A 27,476-nucleotide genomic window follows, 5' to 3' on the forward strand; every position below is an offset into this window, starting at 1 on the left:
CTCGAAGCAGCCGCTAAGTACATGAAATCAAAGACATTTGTAAGTGGGTGAAAGGTTATGCCGACGTAAAAAATGTCGATGACCTACCGGATCGTGGCTCTGTACGAAAAACGACAAAAAACGAGGACAGTGATTTTATGGTAAGGGTCTAAATGTGTCGTGTGACACTATATGAAGAAGGTGTTTACTGTCTGAAAAACACGTCAAAAAAAGACTCAATTGGGCGAAAGATAATTTGGACAAGATTGGGACAACGTAATTTTTTCGGACAAAGCTTCTCTTTGGGGACATTCTTCTATCACTCATACCTGGTTTACCCACGCGAATAGACTCATCCAGCGGACCGTTAAACACTCGGTAAAGGTGCACGTCTGGGGCTGTCTCTCAAAGCAGAGATTTGACAATTTGCACATCTTCACAGAAAATTTGAACGCTGCCAAAATGGTCAAAATATATCAGACGGCTTTATTACCATCTGCCGAAAGGTGGTTTACGCGGAAAAATAAAAATTGGTTACTGCAAAAAGACAATGACCCAAAATATCGGAGTCATCTTTGTACTGGGTGGAAGCAAGAAAATGACGTCAACGTACTGGATTGGCCATCGCAGTCGCCAGATGCAAATCCAATAGAAAATATGTGGTGTGGGCGCTCATGAAATTGAAGCTCCGAGAGAAGATATGGACCATTAAGCAGTTATTTCGACAGATTCGATTGCTATGGAGATCTTTGCCACAAGAGTATGCTATACAATTAGTAGAAAGTGTACCTCGGTCTACATGATGTAGTAGTATGTGTGTATTTTTTTCAATTCATTATCCCAAATAATTTTTGAATTTTGCCGTACACGCTCTTATCAAACAAACTGTAAATCAAATAACAGTTTGACCAATTGTTTTACGCAGACGCTTGCGCTCCTCATTTCTGACAGCAATAAACCAGATCAATTTCAATGAACAGGTTGCGCACCGCTAATTTAGTTTGTATGTAACTTGATACTAAGCACTAACAAGTAGCAGTGGAATATTAGTTGTTAGTTACATCGAAAGCTTGTCCTTCACAAAAGCAAAAAAAATGTCAAGCATGCATGGGAGGTATTTGTAGATCACACGTTTTATAATCTAACAAACAAGCACGGAACAATAACAAAATTCTGTGGTCTTACCTTTTGGAGCCTGGTAGTGTCCCCGACCCTCCCCGTATCCAGCCCTGGGGCCGCCTTGACTAGCTGATGGTCGAGAAGATCTGTCTTGTCGACTCCTACCAGAAGGACCGTGAGCGCTCGGATGATGAGGAGCATTATGATGGTACCTCTGTAAAATGATGTTAATAACCACGTATAACTATGGTCTTTGATACATTACCATTCTTCTCAAAGTGTTCATGGGTCTCCTCAAGGTATCGCTAATTCTACGGGCTGGCGGCTTCTTAGGATTAGAGGATGGGGTGTGCACGGCGCAGCACTTGATGAACATTCCCATCAAAATTATAAAGATAATGCCCATCAACAGCACCGCCCACCAGTATTCCGTGATCCACTGAGCTACGGTAATTAACGTCTCCCGATTGAGCAGGAGGTTCATCAATCTCACTAGCGGTCCATCAGCGTCGACTGCGCGACATTTCAAGAACACGTCGCAATAACCCTGAAAGTCAATATTATTTTGTGATTTACGAGAAATTATTGTGAACAGAACACTGTACGATTAAGGGATACCGATACTGTTAAGAACCTGCATACCAATGCCAAAAATCTAATTATTAAACAATAGAGTCATAAATAAATCAAATCACAATTTTTGCTATTTCTTAATCTAACTAAATAATTTCGTGTACTCTCTGCATCGAGAATTTATTGTGCCATTCATTTTGTATATTTTTCCGATAATATGTTTTGTTTGAAGGAACTTTTGAGACATTCTATTTTCACAAGCATGTACAAAACGGAAGACAACCGAGGCTACATGTTTTAATTTCTGCTCTTTCTAGTTTCCCAATGGGGTGTCGATGGGTATCATATTCATAAAACTGTGAAAAATACATTATTTTCACATTTGTATTGATCTGACAATCAGAGTAGTTGTAAATGACTGAATTTAATAGATCAAGAATATACAGGGACGGAAAGTCCTCATGGTTCATTGGCCGTTACGTGAGAGTGATAAAGAAAGTCATAGAAATCTGTGCAATAGAGAAAGATGGCTATAATGAAGGCGTCTAATAGTCACCGCCCATTTCGCCATTCCACAAATAAGATCCACTGCAACCCACGCCAATCGCCGAGTCAACTGAGAGCCAATATCTGGGAGACCACCGAACCGACGTAGCAGTGTAGGAGATCGGAGAAAAAAAGTGAGAATTTCTAGGATGTTTCCAATTTAAAACCAAAAAAAATCCCAAAGCGACAAAAAGCCGCCCTAAAGCCAAGAAGGTGACACTGCAGAAGGTCAGGTGAAGCGCAGCAGACAATCTACAGGAGTCGGAAAAATAGAATTCGACCACTTTCAAGCCATCACAGCCAACTGTAATCATAGAGGGTAGCAACAGACAGACAAAGGCTGTTGCTAATATTTATATAAGCTGTATTTTAATCAACCAACCAATTTTATTTTTAAAATGTCCTTATATTTTTTTACAATGTTTGACTTTTAAAACCCAATGCAGTCCTGAGGATGTTATAATAAAAACAACGAAACGTCGACAAAATGCAAGTGTTTTTTTCTGAGGTAATCAAGATAAAAAATAAAAAAATAGAAATGTAGTTTCTGACTTGTTGGATATTTAGATATACCAAGAGAAATTTAACAATTCTTGGAACCCCCAAAAATGCTTTAGCCATGGAATAGAATTTTCTGCATGGCTTACCCGTCACTTGGATCTACGTGTTGAGAATCAATCACTGCCTACTGTTTTTACACTGGAGTATAATTACCCCTTACCAATTAACAAACCACATCCTCTTTAATTATCCAATACAGTTGCTTTTTCACATTTCGATTACTTTAATTTCCACTAATCATTCAAAAATAATATAGATGTAAATAACACATGTATTTTAAAATATTAATTTAGTATTGAAATTTAAGCTAAGCAGAAAATTTATTTAAACATATGATATATACCCATATTTCACAGCACAGACGCACGTCACATAAGAAATAGAAGGTGGCGGCTAATACCACGTATCTGTTATCCGGTAAACAACAGGCGATGAATAATTAACGAATAAACGCTAATTAACAAGTATCAGGTACTTAAAATTATGGCTCAAATAACGAATTTTTCCCTATTCATAGACAAACATACCTGAAAGTTGTCACAGGGGGCTCCGGGGCGCAAACTTATACCTCCTGGCGGAAGACCAACTTTTTCAGAGAATTCACTCGTACTCCTACAAATATCCGTCCCGTTCTGACAAGCTAATTCACACAGTCTACGTTTGTCGATGTTGGGATGGTCCTGAGTGGTCAAAGAGCAAGCCTGAAGGTTCCATTCAAGACAGATTGAGCCACTACACTCTCCGTTAATGCACAACTGAGTACCATTGTTACATCTTGTTTTATTGCGACGTGGTAGAGGTGGCGGACACTCGGCGCTCCTGCCGTTGCACCTCGAGGACATCGAACAGTCCGATTCCATCTTGCAAACCTCGTGCTCTTGGAACAGGATGAATTTACAAGTCTCTCCGCTACAGCAGGGTCCTTGACTTGGACTATAAAGAACAAACAAAAATAAATACTTGAAAAATAATAATCATTAAAAAAAACTAAGGCTTTGTTATGTCCTGCTGACACAAATAGAAGACTTGTAAGGTTTAGAAACGTCTCGATATTTGGAAATTTGTGATAAAGTCAATTCACAAACTTGTAGCAAGTTCTAAACACTTATTTTAATAATTCAATGTTGCGAACAAAAAGAATGTTTCATGTTTTAATTATATTTTTATTTCTAAGATTACTCTTATCTGCATGAATAATATTCATTAAAAAATATACGTTACCTGCATTCGGTGAATGCCTTCCGCCTGCAGCCTGTGGCACTTTTGTTCAACAGCCTGTCCTGCTGACTGATGATTCTCGGATAGCAACATTTGTCTTTGCATTCGATATTGTCGTATCCACAATCGCATTCCTCACCAGCTTCCACAATTTTGTTGCCGCAGAAAGCTCCAGCAGAAGCGGTAAAACAGTTTCTCTTTTTATTGTCTTCTATGGCATCGAGGACATTACTTATATTTCCGATACTACAGCTAGAGAATTTGCTATTATTTGGACGATCTCCGCTAGTGGCGGAGGCAAACATAATAAAGTTACCGTTAAGACCTCCCGGACGACACTCTGGAGGATAGTCATGCTGGAAATATGTTCACACTTATAATATACTGAATATGGCAAAATTATAAGTTTCTGTATAGCATGCTCAAGATTAGATTACTTATCGTGGGGATATTGAAACCGGTGAAAAATTTTGAAATAATTACGCCATTAACGGATCAAAACAGTGTAAACAGACCTCAGATATCTAGTAAATAGCTAAGATCACCCGTCAAGAGAATTACAGACTGGTTTGGAAGTTGTTAGTTCTTATGGATACATTGTAGCCGAGACAATTGACAAACGATTCCACACGTAAAAAAGGTTAGTAGGTCGCTCTGTGCCAGTAGATACAAAACAATGTTTTTTTGCCAGTAGGCATTGATAGCTATGGATATTTAAGAGTTGACATAGTTTATCGGTTGTGGTTAAAACATATTGGTAAATATACATTTAAATTTTTCAGTCGTTTCACCTACAGTATAAACTTATTTTTTAGTTTCTGTATCTTCCACCATTTTTGATACCCCGTGATAAAGATCTAAATCTTGGTCGGTGTACAAATAATACAAGATGAGTTACAATTAGGTGCAAAAATGAAGTTACTTCTGGTTGAAACTAAACAAAAGAATATACCTCTACACCAAAACGCTTCCTTAAAAAGATACAGAGTTAAAAAAAATTGTTCTAAGCTCTATTTTGATTCAGTTTGTGGTCTTTGTTATTAAAAATTTAGATAAGATAAAGTATATTAATACATAAAAAAAAAAATTGTGAAAATTAATATTCAGCAAGTAAATCTGGTGGTCCACGCCTGTATTACATATGAAGGTGGGCATTTTGTATGTTTGTATGTACTTACACAATCTGGCTATTAAGTTTTAAGCCTGATTTTATTGTTGCCAAGTGCATGGTAGAGATGGAATCACACACTTCGCCACAATAAAATCAGTCATAAAAACTTAATAGCCGGACTGTATAAGCTATAAGTTTTCTTTGTTTTTGATTTTGGTTATTTACTTGTTACTTTTGGACTTATTTCAGGTATTTTCAAATTAATAAAATTTGCACAAGAGGTATCTCTTTTAGGGATCATTTTGGTAGCGAAATATGTTGGTCAATTGCCAGAGAAAGCTTCAATTAAATTTTTTACACCTATTTATAACTCACTCCGTGATATATTAGACCTATTTTTGTAACAACCATAAAAGTATACATTTTTACATTCAAAGAGTCAAAACTTACTGGTGAGCCAAAATTATGTCCAATTTCATGGGCTAAAGTCAACTGTGAGACCTTGGGCGGTACCCTACTATTATAGTTAACGAAAGTAATAATCCCTGTATTTAGAGACCTCTTGGTTGACTGATACATTCCACCTATAGTCTCTGTGTAGGTCTTGTACTTTTCACAAATCCCTCCAGAGGCCCCCGACGCACTGGCAACCCAGGCGAGCCCAAGGGTACCTCCGGTGAAGTCTCTATATGTGAACACATAGGCTAAGCAAAAGTCCTCATGGTTGCCTAAAGAATGTATATTGAGGAAGTTACTAACGTCTATGTTTTCTAGACAAAATTGGTTTATTTCGCCGCAACCATGGTGGGAGCATTTACATGATGAGTCATCGTCAATCTGAAAGGATACAGGATCAAATATAATAATCTTACATCTAGATTTAACTTTAGGTTACACAACATTCCTATTGTTTGGACATATAATGGCATTGCATAATAAAGAAAAGTAATAGTATCAAGTTCTATAGATTTGGAATAGGCAATGAAATGTAACCTAATCATGCTTATATTATTCAAGAACTGGTTTGGTATATTATCATCAAACTTCACATGAATTTGTTATCTTGTTTGGTCTAATTATTGTACTGTGCTGTTCTATTTGAGTTATTTTATATTTACATGGTGCATGTAAAGAAATATATAAAGTAATCTTATCAAGTTATTAAAAAAATGCAATTTCTTGATTGTAATAGTGAAACAAAGATTAACAAAATGTGCTTGGGAGAAACTAGGGGTACCAAAATATTTATACATTTTCTAAAGTGTGACTACAAACATTTACAAACATTTGAGAACCGCTGACATACAAAATAGATGTGACAAAATAATAGACACAATAAAAATTCAAATAAAAGTTCTGAAGTTCTCAATGAATCTGAATCCCATTTTTAACACCTTTTTATTCCATTTAACTTTCATTAAGATATATTTACTTTGGTTAATTTTGAAAATATTTCTCATTTTAAAAATAAAATTATTGAAAAACCAATATCCACAAAAGCAGAAGAAAGGACTTTCGCTATAAAAAATAATGTTGAACACATTTTCTCTATATTTCAATAGTACTTAAAATAAAGCTACCCAATTATATTTGATTTTTTTTTTTTTCAATACTTTGTACCTAAGTTTTTCCTCCCTCTCCCTGTATGGTCACTGTTCTAAATGTTTTTGGGTAATTTATCTGTGGTCGATACAATACAGTTAAACATTTTGTGGCCAAGAATCAATAATTTATAAAATTTTGACTATTTTGAAAAAAAAAAGTTATTTTACTACGAGCAACAAGCATTTTTTAAAATTTTGAAAATTACTGTTAGTCAAGCATTCCAAGCAGAGACAAAATTGTATTTGGGATGAAAACAGTAAAACTAAAGATGAATATTTCGAAAATTGTTTAATATCGTTATATTTTTTATTTTTAGTTTGTTTCCGCATTGTCCATATTTAATAAATTCCATTTCTCCAAACTGATGATTGATGAACTATAAATTCAGATAACTACGATATCTAAAATATATTACTTACTAGATTTGATTTTAGTGGCATTATATCAAAAATGGATAATGATCAAAGCAGATTTAATAACAGGTGATAATGACCTTTTTTAGCAATTTTTATTGAAAATGTGAAATATTTCCAAAATTGACCAATTTGAATTTCCTAAAATTTACATCAAAAACTGTAATTTACTGTAAAAACAGTAATTGTTTCGCAAATCTGGGTTGGTTATCTTACACATTGTGACCTATTTTCATTCTAACTGTTACCCTTTGAAAATTATTACAAATTTTATTGTGTCTTCCAAAAAATTTCCTATTTCTATATCTTGGCTAAAGAATGGACCAAATACTACTCGATTGTAAGCTGAAAGTTAGTGGGGATACTTCGTACAAAAATTTATCAACAAATAATAAATATATTAATACAGGGAATTAAAGTTAAACAAATTAACATAATTTTAGTTATATCTCGGAAATATTTATAGCAATTATTTTCTAACTTTACATAATGAATAATATCCTGAACCTCTATTATCAGGTATAGTTTTTGTTGAACTGGAAAATCCACTAGCATGCATACAATTGAAGGTGACCTTTTCTGAACACTGACTAAAATATAAAAAAATATAATATTTAGAATCTGCACCAATTTTACAGCAAAAAATTTTCATTTGATTTTTAATCATAAAATGCAAAATTTTCAAGTAAAATTGATTTAATTGAAAATCCATCATACCTTATGTCAGTAATTGTGAAAAAACATTACAAATATGAAATAATAGACACAGTGTACCTTTTAAAAAATTTTATATTGTGTTTGTTACACTTGTTAAAAACACCCTGTACAAAATTGACTAACCAAGCTCACGGCTATAATTTCCACATTTAGCACTTTTTTTTCTAAACTAAAAACTAATAAATGATTAAGACAGGGTGACATTTACAACCAATAATAATAATAGACTGTGCAACACTGAATGAAAATCAGTATTTCTTGAAAATAATGCATGGAACAAGAAAATATTTTTCAGGGTAAAATATTTGTGGATTATAAATATGCTATTTTTTTTTTATTTTAGTCAATGGCATATCATTAATTTAATAAAAATGTACCAGGAAATAATAAAGGTACACCACTGGATTTTCCAATTCCTCTGAAACTGTACTTGATAGAACTCCAGGATTTATTAATCATGTAAAATGCATAAAAAAAAACAAATGTAATTTTATGTCTTACCTTTATTCTCTGAACTTCAAACTTGATATTGCGATGTTCACTCCTTCCGTCAAACTTAGTATCACGATAAATATAATTAACGGCAGTGACATGATGAGCAATGAGGGACAAAATCTCCTCTCTAGTCTTTTCGTTCACCTCTTCCTCCTTTCCTAGGGAAGTATGCTGAAAATGGGCGATATTAACCGATATTATTTCTACATATTGAAAATAGCATACCTCTGGAAATCCCTCCCTGATATGTTTCCATATGAGGGGATCAGTCTGTATGTACAAGGAACAGGTATTTTTGTTTTCATCTCTTCGCGTGGCTCTTCTATGCCTACTATTAATCTCCTCATTGGCTTCTCTAGAATATTTGTTATGAACGTCCTCGTGATAAGGTGGAGGTCTTGGCTGTTCCTTTTTCTCTCCTGAATCCCAAACCTTTTTATGTTTCTTGGGTTTGTGAGATTTTGTTTTAGAAGGGGGTACAGGAGGAAGATCCTCCGCTCCTGAATACTGTATTCTTTCCATCCACTGGAGAACGTCGTCGTTTATTCCGCAGCCAGAATAATGACCTAAAAAAAAGTTTATAACTGTGCATACCCGCATGCCAAACATGAACCACATTGCAAACCTCAACGATTCGAATGATTAACTTAAAAGCGGTTAATCGACGCAAAATAACACTTACCCTGCCTTTGGTGTGCATAGGGATCCTGTACGTGATCCTCGTGATAAATGATGGAATGGAATGTTTGGTTGGGGTGTTTAGAGTGGGGGAAATAGTGACGAGCCTTCTCCACGAAGTACGAGCCCTTAGGAGATGCAATCTTCCCTTCGAAAACGCCGTCAATTAACGAACCGAACACTGAACTTTCTGGTTCACCTGTAAAGAAAAGACATTTTGCAATCTATATCATCACGATTTTAATTGTCCTGCGAGATTTAATCGAAAATCAAAGGGGAAACTGCTGACCAAAATAAATAAACTAAAATAGTCATTCTCATAATTAATTACTCAAATATTTGTAAGACATATTTAAAAAGGGGTAACGAGGGATACGCGCACACGTGTGGCAAATAATTGTTTAATACTTAAATATTACCTAAGTATTACTCAAATACTCGTATTATTCAAAATTGTACACTGATCCTAAATTGAAATATGAAGTAAAATGAAATTTCCTTCCACTCATCTGGCCTAGGAACAACATTCTTATCTAATTTAGCAAAATCTGATCTAATGATATAAGGGTGTACTTTTCGTCTTCACAATGAATAAAAAAATGAAACTTTGAAAATAGTAAGTATACCTAATTAAAAGTAATTCACAAATACTTCTGCCCTAAAGTTTACCAAGTTGTTATTGATTTAACTAGAATTTGTAATTGTAACAGTGCAAGAGAGGTTGCAAAATTTACAACCAGGGCACAATTTTAAATCTTTTATATCTTTCTCAAACAAATTGATTTATGTATCTACATCTGTAAGGGGTTTAAAGCGACGTTGCGACAAACTTTTTCGTCAAAACAAACGATAAAACAAGTAATAATTTTTCCTAGAACGATTTCGAAGGCCTGTAGATCTCTCAAAGATTATAAGCAAAACACAGTTTTTCATAAATTATTCAAAATTCATATAAATTGTATTCTATAATTATGGAAGTCATCTATACGTAAAATTGGATGAAAAACCAGCGACATTGAAATAAAAGAGTTTCAACTATCAAAAAAGTAGTTATTTAAAGTTAAAAAGAATCTTTAGCAGATTTGGATAGACGTTTTCCGAATAAAACTTTTGTATCTCGAAAATCAAAACAAATTCCGTACAAACCTCTTATTCTTATTCTATGAAAAAAAAGTACATACCAAAGTTCTGATTGAAAGTATTCTGTCCATATCTGTAAAAGATTTCTGTCAAACATATACAGGGTGTCTCATCGGGATTTGCGTCGATCGATATCTAGGAACTACTCCGAAAAATTTGAAAAGTTGACAACATGGCAATGNTAGATCTCTCAAAGATTATAAGCAAAACACAGTTTTTCATAAATTATTCAAAATTCATATAAATTCTATTCTATAATTATGGAAGTCATCTATACGTAAAATTGGATGAAAAACCAGCGACATTGAAATAAAAGAGTTTCAACTATCAAAAAAGTAGTTATTTAAAGTTAAAAAGAATCTTTCGCAGATTTGGATAGACGTTTTCCGAATAAAACTTTTGTATCTCGAAAATCAAAACAAATTCCGTACAAACCTCTTATTCTTATTCTATGAAAAAAAAGTACATACCAAAGTTCTGATTGAAAGTATTCTGTCCATATCTGTAAAAGATTTCTGTCAAACATATACAGGGTGTCTCATCGGGATTTGCGTCGATCGATATCTAGGAACTACTCCGAAAAATTTGAAAAGTTGACAACATGGCAATGTCCTTGGAGCGAACATAACTAAAATATCTAGAACTCTCCAGCACTTCCGGTTATACCGGAAGTCGGCACCAACATCGTTATTTTAAATGGGACATCCTATATATTATTGCATTTTCGAATTCTACGTGAAATTTGAAGGACACTTTATTAAATATTCCCTATACCTAGGAGTTACAGAATTTGAGATATTAATATTTAAAGAAAAAATTTGACAGATGCAAGGGTCCACGGAGATGCTAGTAACTCTTTTCAGGAGCGTGATATCAAGTGGATTTTTGGTACCTGTTAAAGGCATAGGTAATACTACAATATGGTAGACCAATAAATAAAAACATTTAATAATGTTTCATTTTTGCCGTTACATTTTGATAACTTCAAACAGCTATAACTTTGTTAATTTAAATGGAACACCCTATATTTTTTTACTTTGTCGTATGCAGATTGAAATTTCCTTTCAAGCCATATAAGCATTGTTAGGGTTGTCGTTACTACTTTTAGAGATATTTGCAATTTTCTATTTTTTGGACATTTTTTTCTAGTATCAGACCTGTTGTCAAATTGGCCATGACCAGAAACACTCCAAAACAATTAAGGGCCCCATATTCTTTAAATAGTGTTTTCCACAAAGACGAATAATTTCAAACATTTAATAACTGAATAATCTAAAGCTCATCAAATAATAGGAATGTTATGTCATGCCATCTGGTTATTTTCAAAGGCGCCGCAGTAAAACGAATAAACAGGTGCAAAAAACGATCAAACCATCAAGGTTTTAGGTACTGAAATCTACGAAAATACTAACTTTTTTATATATAACTCTACATGTAAATATTCTTATAACATTTACTTGCTTAGTCCTACATATAAAATTGTTTACTTTTATTTATAAGTACGTGAAAATAATTCCTAAAATGTGGGGTTAGGATAACAGCAAAAGCATGTTTTACAAACGCTTTTTTCTTAGTTATTATTTTATTTGAGTAAATTTAAATAGTAATAATGAATAAACAGAACACCAAGGATTTTATTTTTGTGCTTACTTTTGTTGTACACGTTTTAGTTTTCAAGATTTCAGTACCTAAAAACGCCAGAAATTTGACTATTTCTCGGCCAGGGATATGGCCACCTTAAAATAACTTGACATTTGTCAAGTTAGTTGTCAAATTTTTGTTATGTCTGGAATAGTTTTTGCTGAAAATTTAAATAAAAATGCCTGGGGATCGTTTAAATTATACTTATGAAGATTATTTTAATTTGTTTGTTCGTTACAATGTGGCTACATATTTTAGATTCACCCTGTAGTTTTTCGAAATGTTACTAACTTAAAGTAAAGTGATACAGTGATCTTTTTTTATTAAGCAAATTTTGTTTTTGTGGTTAAGCAAAAATAGTTTCATAAATTCAATCCTTGACTGATTATTTTGGCGCAAGGATGTGTTTAATTACACACAACTACTATTTTTTTTACAAATGGAAAAATTTTCAAATACATAATTTTACGTTATATGTAATATTTTTCTCGCATAGAATAAAAATAAAATCTGTTACTTTTCAATTTCAATAAAACTTCCACAACTTTTCGTAAATATATAACTTTAACACAATTCTCTAAGCAGTGTACACACGAAAACACACAGATGTTAACTTTTAGACAAGTTTCTGCAATCCTAGTTTCATGATTAAGTGTCAGAACTACTTTGAACAACCCGTGTACCACGGTAAATCATGTAGCCTGTGGCTAGTCCAAGTCAATTTTAATATATCAAAATAGTTGAACATAAAATCCCTCGACTTTAATATGGTGTCAGTTATGATTTAATAATAATATGGGCCCTTCAAAAAACAGTCAAATGTATCAAAACAAAAACTAATTAATGAAATAGAAATTTATTAATTTAATAATTCCATTAGAAAGTAATTTATTTACACATATTATGTTGATTACTTGGTAAAATGCAGTTATAAATTACACATATAAATGAAACAAAGGAGTGTTTAATAAGTTTTAATGTCATATTAGTAATTAAAAAGTAAATATTTATTAGAGAGAGAGAGAGAGAGAGAAGTAATTTAACAATATGTGGGTAACCTAGATTCAGCAGTTTACAAACTACTTTAAAATCAAAACTCGAAGTTCCCTAGACTAACCTTTTCTCAAGAGAAAAAAAAAACACATTTTTAAAGTTATAGATGTTAGTGTAGCAAAAACATCTAGACTGACAATTTCTAAAGCTGTTCGTTTGTTGCTCATAAAAACCGCTCTGAACTTAATCCACTTTCTAAATTTTATAAAAAAAAATAAAAATTATATTCATAAACGACTTTCATTCTAGTCTAAAGTAGTTCAACATCTGTTAAATACGTACATTGGAATCGATCCGTATTATTAAAAAGATCTTTCTTCGAACAGATACAGAAGACATTATATCACGTATGTTGCAAAAGAAAAAAAATCATTCGCTTTATATATTTTTGAAGAGCGAATAATTTCACTTTAAAGGCATTTAATTCCATTTCAATACATTGTTTACCAAATACCAACGTTACTTTCTAGAAACAAATTAATCAACTAGTATAACTTGTTCGTGATACGGCAACAACAAAATTATTATTACCTATTCTAAGTTCTAACAATAGCACAAAGGACCTTACCGCACAGTTGACACCCAGATTATACAACAAATTTGAATTAATTTATATTTGAGACCGCCCCAGACAAACAAACACATTTAATATTTCCTTTAATAGAGAAATAAATTAACTAACTTTGAAAATTCAATTTCACGGGCCAATATGAACGAAACTCTATTTTGACTAAATTCAATTTGCAGAATATTATACAGCACTGTACTCAGTGAAGAGTTACATAGAGTTTGACTCTATGTAACTTTCTACATATTTGTGAATTAATAAATATTTTTATTTTTTCATAGAAACAGTTGCTAATAGTATGTAATTACTTTTGCATGGCCACATTTTTTCTCAAGAATACTGTTCTTTCTTTATCCTCAATTTCCCAACGTCATATTCAATAGCTTTAAATTTCCTTATAATAAAAAACATAACTTCTAAATGAAAGAATTAAACTACTGCATAACTTGTAGTTGTGTAGTACTATACAGAATGTCTCTAAAGGGTCTATACAACGCTCGACCAGATATAGTACGGTTCAAAACAAGTCGATTTAACTACAAACTTGCCTTAGTCCAAAAATTGATAATAACGGATCTACAGGCGGTCAAAGTTGAAAAAATAAATAACATTTACTTTAATATTTTTCAACTACTTCGAGCTAATTTCGTGGAAATTCGTATCTGGGGGTTTTTTGGGATGAGAAATTCGAATTTATCGACGATTTCGTTGTATCTCATAGAGAGCACCACAAGCGACCATTTGGAGGCATTTAAACAGCCAAAACTTTGTGTAAAAATTTTTTTCCCAACTTTTCTGCTTAAAAAAGAGACACCCTGTATATAGAAATAAATTGTTGTCACAACCGGCAGCATAGATCAATCAAAAATTAAAAATATAACAATGCGATGTACTGTCGATTGTCGAATAGTAACGTGCGAATGGTAACTACGCTTAAACAGCAAACACACAGTTAAAACAATTAATAGTAAAGTAATAATTCGTCATGGATCAAGTAAATAAAAAATTAAGTCCCCTTGAGAGACTATAAAGCAAAGTGCGGTGAATATATTAACAGCAATTCAAAATGAAAATGAAAAACTGTAGGAACAGGCAAACAAGAAAAGCAAATAAAGAACTATTTAAGGATATTTGGCATTGAAAAGAGTGAAGGTGAGGTGAGTAATCCATAATTTATTTTCATAAAACTTTGCATTTAAAATTAAATACATATACCTAAGTGCTTGTATTGAAAATTGTTTACGAATCGGTTTTAGTTCTACATTCGATGCCGAGAGCGATACTAACGTAGCAAGAAGTACGACAAAAACAACAGCAAAACCTCGAGCTATTTTAAGTAAAATTTGTGAATTACAAAGGAAGGCAAAAAGTAATCGAGTCTCGGAAGTTGCTAAAATACACTGGCATAGTAATCACAATCAGGGGGATCTGACAAAATATAATCCGCATTTACTGAAGAATGTAGCAAGAAAACACTAATTTAGAAGTGTTTGAATTGTGTAGTCAGTCAGAATTAGATCTTTAATGTGAAACAAAGAAAAAATCTGATATTTGATTTTTCTCTAAATTTATTAATAGCGAAAGATGAAGGTCATTGTATAGCAAGGAATTAAAAACATTGTATTTATAGTCTAATAATTATTTTAGCTCGGGCAATTCAAACTGATGTTTAACATTTTTCTAGACATGAATTTTAAATGTTTTTGTATTTATTATCAAAACTTGAGAGGGTTGAGAACAAAATTAGTGAAATTTACACAAATACCGAAGAAGACGAGTTTGACATAATTTGTGGCAGCAAAAGGTGCAGTGAGCAGTAATTTTTAAAATATTAAAATTTGAAATAGGAAATACGTACTTTGATGTAATATTTCTTAGTATTAAAATATATTATAAGACAGTTATTACCTTAGTAGTTGTTTATATGTCTCCATCATTAGATTTATGATGATTTCTATAGCTTTGTAAAAACTGGAGCCTGCTAAAAGAAATGTTTTTGAACATTTCCAAAATCGTAATATACATTCGCTAAAATAATTAATTAATAATAAAATTAATAAACATGTCTCCCAATATTAACAATAAAACTCTAGACCTTGATTGATATAAAAATGATAAAATCAAAACGTTACATAACCATAATAATACAAAACCTGCAATTGCAATAATTGCATTTTTCAAGGTTATGTCAGTTAGTGCATGATACGGATTGTGGTTTAATAAAGAAAAAAATAATATATTAAAAAAAATAATTACAGGAGGCAAAGGTATCTATCATAGTGCATATCACAATAATTTACTCAGACACATATGTAGGTATTTAAAATCTCTTATTGACGCGGCGCATAGTGGAAAATATGGGAAAAAATTCTACGCACTCGGCTATTTTAACCGTACCGTGATAATTTCTTTTTTATTATTCTTCAAATGTGCTTAATTTTATGATGCGATAATTTGATATATCTATATAGGATTTTTTTTTAAATCGAGTGAGAACCCATCAGCCTTAACACCAAAGATAAATAATTCGATATTTAAAAATAAAACGAACATTTTTATAACTGAATAAAAATTAGAAATAGAAAAAACAAAAAATAACAAAAAGAAAACAACAAAAAATTAAAATAAAAAACCGAAAAACAACCCTTCTATAGACTGCTAAATTGACGCGGTATAAAGTTGAAATTTTTATAATTTATCGAATGATACCTACCTATCTAAATATCCGCTTATTTGTTTAAAACTTGAGAGCAAGTTTCAAGAGTTGAGGTTAGATTTTTATGGATATAGCATAGATTTGAAGCTTCAGAAATACAAAATATTAGCCCCAGAATAGAATTTTCAAGGAGTCACATTCTCTGATTTGGAAAATATCCTTCGTTTGACTTTCTAGCTCAGATTTATTGGATTTGAGGCTCGATATTTAAGAACAGAGGTTAAGGGCTTCAAAAATAAAAAATATAAGTTCCAGAAAATAGTTTTCATAGACTTTTATTCTTTGGTGCGAAACATATACATTTTATGAATTTCTTTTTTTTTTAATTTGAAGTTGGGTTTTGAGAGGTTGGGGTTAAGTTTTAAAAGGTTTGAGGTTAGGTTTTTATGGGTGTAGATGCATTACATTATGAAATGAAATAACGTTTTTAGAACAAAGTGAGAAGAATAAGTCAATAGTATTGCCACAAATTTTCGTTCAGTTTACAGTCAGGACCCTGCTTCTTATAATTTAACTTTCACATATGAAAATGTAGTGCATTTAATTTGATTACCATTAGCAATAAAGCTATCTCTAAGAAATTTAAATAAAAAAAGTCAGCAGGTATCGACGATATTCCGCCTTACATTATAAAACGTTATGCTGATTTATGATTTTCTTTTGTATATAAAGTAGGTCATGCTACTATATTAATAAAAGTTATTTCAAATTGATTTTCACAAAAATTCTTTATTTTTTTATATTTGAGTCATACATCTTTAGAACGGCAATCTACTGCCAAAATTTAATTCCAACTACAATTCCACAAGGCCTAAACTTAGAGTATTGTTGTTTTTGCTGTTCATAAACGATTTACCAAATGTCTATTTCACGCAAATAATATGAAATTTTACAGTAAATTTAAAACTCCTTAAAATTATGTCCTCCTACAGCATGACATACGTATATTGTCACACACAGAAAAGAGATAAAATCGTTTTAATTACAAAATGTATACCGAATTGTTACTTAGAATAAACAGTATGATTACAGTTTTTCATATAAAACTCATATCATATACTGCTTCAGACGCGAAACTTGATAAAAGTAAAAACCATCATTTAACTCTGAAAAATATAAACGTAGGACCTAAACTTGAATTACCCATTGTGGCAGCCAATATAATTGATAAACACGGCATAAAAAAGGTACAGAACAAGTTCTTTAGGTATTTATATTTTAAAAAACAAATCCTTGACTATCGTACTGCCAGAATAATACAATTGAAAGAACGATAATTGTACAAATTGTCTCAATCGGGTATAAAATTTTCAATAGATTAAGTGTTGAATAAAGCAGATTCAAATTACAAAGTTACTAAAATGATAAAAACTACGAACAATGTTTTAATGTTAACAGATCTTCAACTCTTATAAAACTGTTTCTCTCATCAGATTCTGTTCTCAGTCCCTCCATTCTGTTGTATCCACCTATTCTGTTTTATAAGACGACAATGTATTTAAGTCGTAAGTATAAATTTATGCAAAAATGTGTACATGTGTGTTGTGTTTGCTTGATGATATCGATAAAGTAAACCAATCACAAAACGAATCTATACCCAAAAGTTCCAAAAAGCCAGTTTTTGCTTTAACTATAACATATTTAGAGACACAGATATACAATTGGCCGAAAATTTCACGAAAATTAATGTCGCCCTGTAACTGAAAAATGAAAAACAAACGAAGATATCAAATAATTGATGTGGTTGAGTTTCTCGTGAAAATCGAGTGTAGGAACTCTGTAGATTGCACAACATAGAAGGTAATCTAATATTAATTATAATAATGCTAAATTATTCGTGTAGACAATAAATGCTTTTACATTTCCAAACGCGCTTCCAAATACACTTCAATTTTGAAATTTATGAACGTAGGTTTCAATTATTTGAGTACAATTTTCTAAAAACAAACCTGTTAGTATTTAAAAAAAGAAAATTTAATTTTTGTAAATATCCAAATATAAGACACCTAGAGAAATTTCATGCACCTAAGTATATAAATATTAATTCAAATTATTTATTGCCAAACAGGATATTCCCACTTAGGGGACAAATCAAGTAAGGCGTTAAAAATGCAGGAATAAATTTTAAATAAAATGCAGATACACAAAACAACAGACAATAACAAAGATAAATGAATAAACTACATAAAAATTAAAAATGAAATAGATAAGCCATAAAATTTAAACTCGAATTTTAGATAGTCATGTCAAGATTCGAACAAGTTAAATATTTTAAAAGCGTTGGCATCAATATGACTCTATTCCCCGTAATTCATTTGGCTATAATGTTCAATTCCGAAGTTCGAATTCCACATGATTTTCTACCCGGGAAAACAATCGTAAACGTTCCTTGCATACGGTATTTGTCGAAGGAAATGGATTTGACGCTCCAGAAGGCGTAGCGTTACGAGACCGTGTGAGAATCATCTTGGGAATAAATATTATAGCTGGTGTATTAAAATTGATATGCTGCAGGAATTTTTATTTGGTTTCAGGCAAATTTAAAATTATACGCATATATACTCGTATAGGTACTATTGGTAACTTTATATGTAAATTGGTGAAACAAAGTTGTGAAAAGATATACAGAAGTGTAATATGTCGATGTAACGAACAGGTTTGATTTTGATTACGTCAGTAATGATGCGGACAACAAAGATTAAAGCTGGCGAATTTTTTTTCCAAGATATATAAGCGACTCTACTAAATGGCGGATTCGTCGGTTATAAGGACGGCGTAAAAACGAAACTGTCATATTTCAAAGGTAGCTTTAGGTGACAATATGAGGGCTGTTCAGAAACTAAACGAACTTTTTGAATTACTACGAACTTATGGAGACATTTAGTGATATGCGGTTGGCAGCGCTGCGTTGCGCATAGCTTCCTCTGTAACCACGTTCTTGGATTGTTGATATCTCATTTAGTTTTCGTGACATTATTTGGGTGCAGAGTATTTAAGTGTCAGTGACGATTTTTGAAATGTGCGATTTTCTGGAACAACGATGCAACGTAAAATTTTGCGTAACAGATACTGGGAAAAACTTTAACGGAAACGTTTCAACTTGTGAAGCTCACGGAAATGATGTTCTGGGTCGTACGCAAAGCTAACGAATAGTTTTCACTATTTAAAAGTGATCGTCAGTTAGTTGAAGATGATCCCCGTTCAGAAAGTCAAAGATCTGGTGCATGCAAATCGTCGATTGACTGTCAGAGAAATTGGTTAGCATTTGGGTCACGCGTCACGCCATAAAATTTTGACTGAAAAATTGAACATGCATCAAGTTGTAGCAAAATTTGTTCCGCGTTTGATGAAAATCGTGTGGACAACTCCTTGAACAATCCAACGACGATGAGACAATTCAAAGGGTCATAACGGGAGACGAATGCTGGATTTACAACTAAAACATTGACACAAAAGTTCAATCATCACAATGGATTGACAAAAGATCCAATCTCGATTCAATGTAAAAGTGATGTTCACTGTTTTTTTTTTTAGACTTTACTGGAATTTTGAATTCTTACCTCGAGGTAAAACAGTGAACCGTGTGTAATATCAAGACAACGCTTACAAGGACCAATGATATATAAAGTTAATTAACTCCAATAAAATTTAAACTAACTAAAATTAACTTTAAAAAATAGAGTTCAGTTATTTCATAGAAATTCCATTAAGATATTTCTATGAAACTTGGCATAATATAGTACGGAGTTTCACGAAAAACATTAACACAACGCTGAACTGCACTTTGAAAAATTTTGTAGTCAACAACGCCGGGAAATTGATTTTGAAATTCTATGAAACATTCCTCAATAGAATACTTCCATATTCCATCAATTTTGCGTCCAATTCTAAAGTATGACTCTATGATAAACACTTTTTGTTCTTGAGAAAACACCATTTTAAACGCTCTTTAAAACGAAAATATTCAAATTGATAGCGGCGATATAGCGCTTTGACAGATGACGTTTAAGTTCATTTGCTATACGCTACCCCTACGTCCAAATTTTCAGAACCAACTTGACCACGTTTTTATTTGAACGCTCGTTATCTTCGTTTACTGTAAAACACGTATTCCAACTACCACGACCTTGAGGAAGGCGCCACAATCGTCTCGTGTGAAAAGAGCAAATAACTTTCCTTTAAAAGTTAAAATAATTTTGTATTTTGTTCTAAAACAAATCATTATTTGATCCAGTAATGATCCAGAAACATATTTAGCTAGTCTCATATGAATGAAAGTATAGGTAAAAGTAGGCTTAAAAACTAATAAATAGTAATCTAAAGAATATAAATAAATTAATAGGTACATTAAATTACATATTTATTTGAAGATTTGGTCAAAACCTGCTACTGGAGGTACGAGTTCAATCGGGTTCGACTAAAGAGGCATAGTTTGTCATCCCTGGAAATGCCCGCTGAAATTTAGTGGCGACAGTTTGCTATTTGAATGATCAAATTTATATTTTTACTTCTAAAATCTTACTCATTATGTGTGTCTTAGATTTCACATTTAAGCGAATGGTGTTATCACTACCTGCTGGAATTTATATTCGTGATTAGCAACTTTGAAAACAACCGAGTGTCAAATTTCAGCTATAATCTTCAGATTTTGAATGCTTTTCCGATTTTTACATCGACCATATTGGATCCGCCATCTTTCGTACATGAATTTCCGGATTCGGACATCAGGTTCGTAATCAGCGACCGCAAAAACTTGCGGTAAGAAAATTCAGGAAAAATATTGATTAGAAAAATGTGTGACTTAAAGGGATAAGTGGGACTCTGATCTGTAAGTGGTTTCCAACCCTTAGAGGGATTTTTTTTGGTATGATGTCATCAACCTACATTTATATATTTTGCAGTAGAAAATACAAGGTTATGGTTTTTCACTTTGTTTTGCATTAACATTCGTTATTTAATCTCAGGGGTGGAATTAGTCCCTTGTAGGGGCGGGTGTGGATTTAATTTGCATATATTTTTTTCTAATGCTCAAAATATTATTTTAAAATATCAATCAAATATTAATCAATATCAAAATATTTACAAATTGTTGCATTTCATTATAAACCTTTACCTTATCCTCACTATTTCATCCTATTTTAGAGAATATTTTAGCGTATTACTAAAAAGGACCTGGTAAATCTGTGATTGGGCTGAAAATCGGATTCAGTATCAAAAAATACACAAAATATATGTACTCATGTCTCTGCTACAGAATTTTTTTTTGCGGGGCTGTGTAATTTATACATAATTTTCGTTGTGATGTTAAATTTTCTTTAATCTATTTAAGACGATATAGCAAAACTAACAATTTTCAGAAAACAAACTACAAATAAATAAATTAGTAGAATTATTTTAATGTGCCCATTGATACAAAAAAGTGTTGAAAACATTTGAGGCTGTTTCCATAAATTACCCGAGCATCCTATGTTCTCATAGGACGTTGTGTTGTAACATAAAAAATTAATTTAGAAAAAGTTAGTGGCGCACAAATTGTCTATTTTATTTCGCCCGTAAAATTAATGACTACCATTAGCACAACTGAGAGATTTATATGAAGAAAACTCGAAGCGCAAACTGTATAAATAAAAGTTACATCAAACAAAAGACCGTTAAATAAAAGTACAGTACAAGAGCCTTCTGGGATGAACGTAGAGAAGATAATCTTACTTTATTAGCTTCTTGTTACGGCGGTCATTGTTGAAACCGAGTAGTTACAAACTTGTAGTTATAATCCCAGGATAAATTGGCGCACTACTAAAGGTATTGTCATTAAAAGTAAGCTAATAATGTTATATATTAATAGTTTCCGCAATGAAAAGTTTTCAAATACATGTATAACAAAAATTTTGTTACATATGACTGTATCAATCAATTTAACTTACTTTTGAATCATATACAACTTTTTTAAATATGAATTTTAAAAATAGGTCCAATGTTGATTAAGTTAAAACTTAACTGTTAATTGATTTCAAGAAGAAACTAAAAGTGTTGATTACAGCCCAGTATTTAAAATGCATATACACTGCGGAAAGGGTTTTGTTACAATACAACTAGGTACGGATTTATTTGATTCATTTGTATCTAGTAATATAATAAATACAACGAAAATAGGGTGTTTATCACCTTTTCAGATATTGCCATAAAATACAATAAAGTGGCAAAAGACATGACCTATATTTGTTTATTTTTGCAAAACATCTTTATTTAACTGGCAATTAAAAAAAATTTAAAATTAAAGAAAGGTGGACAGCTGTGACGTGTCTTAATTGCGCCGTATGTTAAAAGGAAGCTCAATTAAAATATCATACCGCTGTTCTTTTTTTATTTAGTAATGGAGAGACCGAGGGCAGTTACATAAATAACAAGTTTTCTACAATAACATCTCTACAGGGTGTCTCTGTACTTGATATAGATGAGGTCAAAATAATATCAGTTCTTCATATACATTTTTTTCATGCGGCCTTCGTTAACAACTTACGGGCCCTCAAAGGTGAAAATTAAAAAGTTATTTTTATTTATGGTCTCTAAACTATTAGGTAACTTCAGCATGAGGAAAATTTGATGATCGATAACACATGCGTATAGCTTGTTTTTGATGTAAGTGAACCTTCATTATTCCCAGAAAGCCAGGGACGGACTATGCCCAATAGTTAACAACCCAGAATTTTTGCATAGATGACGATCGCAATCTGCCTGTATCAAAAATAAGTTCCGTGAACAATTTGCCAACGATAATATTCTCTTAGTTCAACTCGGTAAACAGTTTAGGAAATATTTATGATTTTATGTCACAATGCACATCGAGCGGCGCCTCCACCATTTTTTGTTTTTAATTTTTAATTGGATATAATTACTATATTAGAACCGTACATATTTATAAAATAAGAGCATAGTCCGTCCCTGGCGTTCTGGCCATAATGAAGTTTCACTTACATCATCAAAAACAGGCTATACACATATGTTGTCGATCACCAAATTTGCAAGTTAATAGTTTAGAGACTGTAAATAAAAATAAACTTTTTAATTTTCACATTTCAGGGCCCGTAACTTGTTAATGAAGGTTCGCATGGTTTATGAAGAACTGATATTATTTTGTATTTGACTTTTTTGTATCGAGCACCAGGACACTCTGTATAGTCTATCACGTCATAAGTCGATAACAATGGCGTACGATTCGAATAAAAGTTTTTAAAATCAGATAGAAAATATACCTACGTAAGAAGTTATTAGAGAAATTGCTTGTACAGTTCGTATTAACTTTCATTGTAGACAAAACACTACACTTTTTTTTATGTAAATACCCCATTGTGGATAATTTTCAAAGAAATGTACACAGACAGAAAGAAGTTTGTTCAGAAAAAGTTGGAATGCATGAGTGTATTTCATTGTACGAAGTGCTTCCGTAAATAAAGCCAAAATTCAGCAAAAAAGCAGGTCATTTTAGATTTTTCATTTTATAACTCAGTAATCATATAAAATACATTTATAAACTTAACTGCTAGAATACATTCCTTATTTTTAAATGGGATAGTTAAAAGAGTTCTAAATCAAAAAATCCAGTATGTGAATTCACCGTAAAGCTCTTTAAGAAAATGATATAAAAACGACACGACCAAAAAATTTTGAAGATATCTTCAATATAATAAGCCACCCTGATACAAGAAATCATTATAAAAATGGTAAATTAAAAATAAAAACCAACGTACGTAATAAAAAAATAACCTGACTATATTTCATACTTCTGTTACTTCACAGCGCATTATTTAAAAATACTCCAGGAATCAAAATAGATTAAATAGATGTTCAAAATCCAATTATAACACTGTCAATGATGTATTTACATAATGACGTTTTTAATGATTCAAGCCAGTGAAACTTATTTAGTTTGCCAATATTATGCTAATTAATACATTATTATAAATAAAAAAAACTTGCATTTCAAATTACCTACAAATTACACATAATTGCGCCACCTAGTGTAATGACTCATAATTACACTAGCACCAGTGCAAAATTATTAAGTAATTCCGCTCCAATAGGTTAAAAATAATAAAATACACGAGGTCTCACCTGATGAAGAAACATCCAAGGTTAGTTATAGAGGATGTCTCTAAATTATGACACTGAACTGAAACGGAAACAGGAAACTTTCTTTTAAACAAAAAGTTTCCCGTGAATGTGTATCCTAAAATATTTAATAAAAAGTTACAGGGCGATAAAGGAGCACTGCCGCAAACACATTTTTAAATAACTCCAAAATAACATAAAATCCAAATTAATAATGGCAACAGATTTATTATCATCTATTGAGCTTATCACATGAATAGAGTTCGGGATTTTCGTTGGCTAATCATATGCGCGTTCGTCGTAAACAAATAAACAAACAGGTAGGTATAAATAAAAATAAATATGTTTGTGTATTTTATCAGCAAAAGGTCGTTTTTTACCCCTTGGTGAGTTCAACATTATTAGAATATTAAAACAGGTATACACGAAGCAAACGCAAAGCCAATAACTGTCGGTATTACCGGTTTCGTACGTGGCGCTGTAGCGAAAGACCGACGCGACGGCTATGATCATCCGACCGAGTCCCGAACTCTACTAATGAGGGAACCATTTTTTCTGTATTCGCAGGGGCGCAGATTTATTTATTTATTATTTAATTGCAATTTAAAAAAAATGTAAACGATATTTTCGATAGAATATTTTTTTCTGAAAAAGGTGTACACGAAATACAAATGCAGATCACAGGGACTAGTAGGACAATTAATACTATCGTTTAGTCAGCAGTGATTTTCTCTAAAACGATTAGTTGTATAAAAAAAAATGTAAAGAGCATTGCATTACTGATTAGATGGTGGGTAAATTTAATTTTTTTCACGGTAAATAGTTAATAAAATTTGAAAATATGTGTGCATCAGCCAATATCTCGGAAACGTTGGGTCTGAGAGATTTCGACCAAGTATACCTTTCTTGCTTAAAATTGATAGAAGAAAAAACGCACTAATACGAAACGTCAATGTAGGTACAGGCTAGTAAAAAAGTTATGGTCAATTTAATTCAAGCGTACCACTATAGGCGGCGCCCTCTACAGGCAGCGTCAAAACCAATGATATATTTAAATTTAGCATCCTAAAAAACCCCCGTACCCCATGTTTTTTGCCAACATTCAAATTTGTTTGGGAGTTATTCCCAAAAAATAAATAAATAAATAAAATAGAAAACTAAGCATTTATGGACCCACGTTTACAGAAAAAAAAGTGTTATTTTGACCTCAAAAATAAGCCCCTAAATTATTTGTACTGAATTTTGAATCACCCTGTGCCTGTATATAGTTATCTAGCACCATTTTCCAGAAAATTGGTAATCAATATTTTTATGCATTTCGATTATACAGCTTCTGTTTAAAAGTGCTACGCATTACTTTCAAACTTTACTCATTAATTACTGTTATTTAGGTGCTGAAAGTAACATTTGAAAAAAAATAGCTTTTATAACAAAAAATGTTATCAGCTTTTTTCTTCTTACTTTTAATCGGTACCATGTATCAGCAAAGTTTGAAAGGAATCTATTTTCTGAAAATTTTACACTGTCGATATTGAATAAAAGTATTCTTAGTCTTTTCAGATTTTCTTTCAGAAAAACGTATGATTTTATGTAGAACGTCACTGACAATTTTTTTAGATAAAATTCTAAATTACTCCTATATTGTAACAGCCACTATATATGAAAAAAAACTATTACTGACTGTTGAAATCGAAAAGTTTTATTTGTATCTGATCAGCCGTTTTTGGAACTACATATTAAAATAAAAATGTATTTTTGGTAGTGCACTTTATGATCTTGTAACTTTTTTTACTAAGTTTGAAAACAGCAGCCAGAGATAGCAACTAAAACCTACAAATTTACCGGAATGGCGAAATACGATTGTACGTATCAAAAAATGGGAAGCATTTTCTACATGTTATATTCGCGGTCCCATTGTTAGTAGTACAGCTAATTAGTTTTATTAAAACACACGAAATTTAGGTAAAAGTACACAGAAAAAATTAAAAACAGTATGGATGCTACAAGAGACCAGAATAATAAAAGAAAAACCATATGGTATATACGTTTACCGGTCTATATTCATAGGAAACTTTTTGTTCAAATTTCCTGTTTGAGATTGGCACCATATTTTAGAAATATTTTGAAATATTTTTTTAAATCATTCCAAAACCAAAATAATAACTATTAAGATCTCCAAACTTTAATTTCTTCAAGGAAGCATAAAATAATTACAAAATTCGTACAATTTTCTCAATCATTGTATTGAACAATATACAGGCTGTTACAAATTCGTTTCTCACTACAGTGATCTCGGAAACGGTAAGAGCTACGAAGTAGCTTAAATGGGGCAAAGTTGCGTAATCAGGGGACCAACATTATGCCTCTAAAAAATCAAGGCTAACATGATTAGTTTTCGAAATATTAAAAAAACGAAATTTTGGAAATCCGTTTTAGTTTCTTTTCAGCCTTGTTTGAGGTGATATTGAAAAAAGAACACTTTCTCATGGCCACTTTTTGCCCTCTATCGAATGGCATAATCAATTTTTATATGTAACGTTTCGTCTCTCCAGGACCATCATCAACTTCATTTTTTTAAATACGACCCTAGAAATTTTATTACATTTTTTGCAAGCCTTCATGACCCCCAATACTGTACTGCCTCAGCCCGAACCAGATTCAGACGTTTTGTCTCGAAAAATTCATCTTCAGTGTATTCGTTCCAAATTTATCTAAATTTTTTATTTAGATTTCTTTGTTTATTGAATTATCGTACACTGTAAGTGTCGTTAGACCCTGTGAAATCCATCTAGTTATTTAAACTATTACCACCACGCATTAAAATAAAACATTATTAGAGTTTTATTCCCGTGTCCATAGTTATTTCTAGGCTTCTCGAGTGCTCAAAATTCAAACAAATTCCGATCTATTTTTTTCAGGATATTCATACAAATACATCTGACATGCTCTTTCACAGTTGCGGTTACAGATATAATAAATTCCGATAATATTACGCTGATCTTCATTTTCAACCTTTGCCAAAACGAAAATGTTTTTGAACATTTACTGAAATTTTTTAAAGAATAATATTCAGTTGGCGTTTTGGTTGTTCATATGCATTTTTAAGAATTAATTTGTCATAATAAAATTAAAATTGTAATAATGTTTTAATTTTGACGCAACAACTTATTGAGTTATGTATGACCAAGTGATGGTAATAGTTAATAATAATAAATGTTTTATTGTAACGCGTGG

At 31.9% G+C, this 27,476-nt stretch overlaps 1 protein-coding gene across 3 annotated transcripts in view; it reads right to left on the reverse strand.

Annotated features, from left to right (window-relative positions):
* LOC108906840 (disintegrin and metalloproteinase domain-containing protein 10) overlaps positions 1 to 27,476 on the reverse strand; it is a 216,583-nt gene that overhangs the window by 4,816 nt on the left and 184,291 nt on the right. For all 3 annotated transcript variants that reach the window (XM_023454009.1, XM_023454010.1, XM_023454008.1), the window contains exons 3-10: positions 9,020 to 9,214; positions 8,563 to 8,903; positions 8,344 to 8,508; positions 5,558 to 5,944; positions 4,000 to 4,352; positions 3,306 to 3,711; positions 1,364 to 1,645; positions 1,165 to 1,312 (exon numbers count right to left, since the gene is read on the reverse strand). In XM_023454009.1, the coding sequence (XP_023309777.1) occupies positions 1,165 to 1,312; positions 1,364 to 1,645; positions 3,306 to 3,711; positions 4,000 to 4,352; positions 5,558 to 5,944; positions 8,344 to 8,508; positions 8,563 to 8,903; positions 9,020 to 9,214 (2,277 nt within the window). The remainder of the gene's footprint in view (positions 1 to 1,164; positions 1,313 to 1,363; positions 1,646 to 3,305; positions 3,712 to 3,999; positions 4,353 to 5,557; positions 5,945 to 8,343; positions 8,509 to 8,562; positions 8,904 to 9,019; positions 9,215 to 27,476) is intronic.

This window comes from Anoplophora glabripennis, unplaced genomic scaffold, assembly GCF_000390285.2.
Source record: "Anoplophora glabripennis isolate ALB-LARVAE unplaced genomic scaffold, Agla_2.0 scaffold174, whole genome shotgun sequence".
Taxonomy (NCBI): domain Eukaryota; kingdom Metazoa; phylum Arthropoda; class Insecta; order Coleoptera; family Cerambycidae; genus Anoplophora; species Anoplophora glabripennis.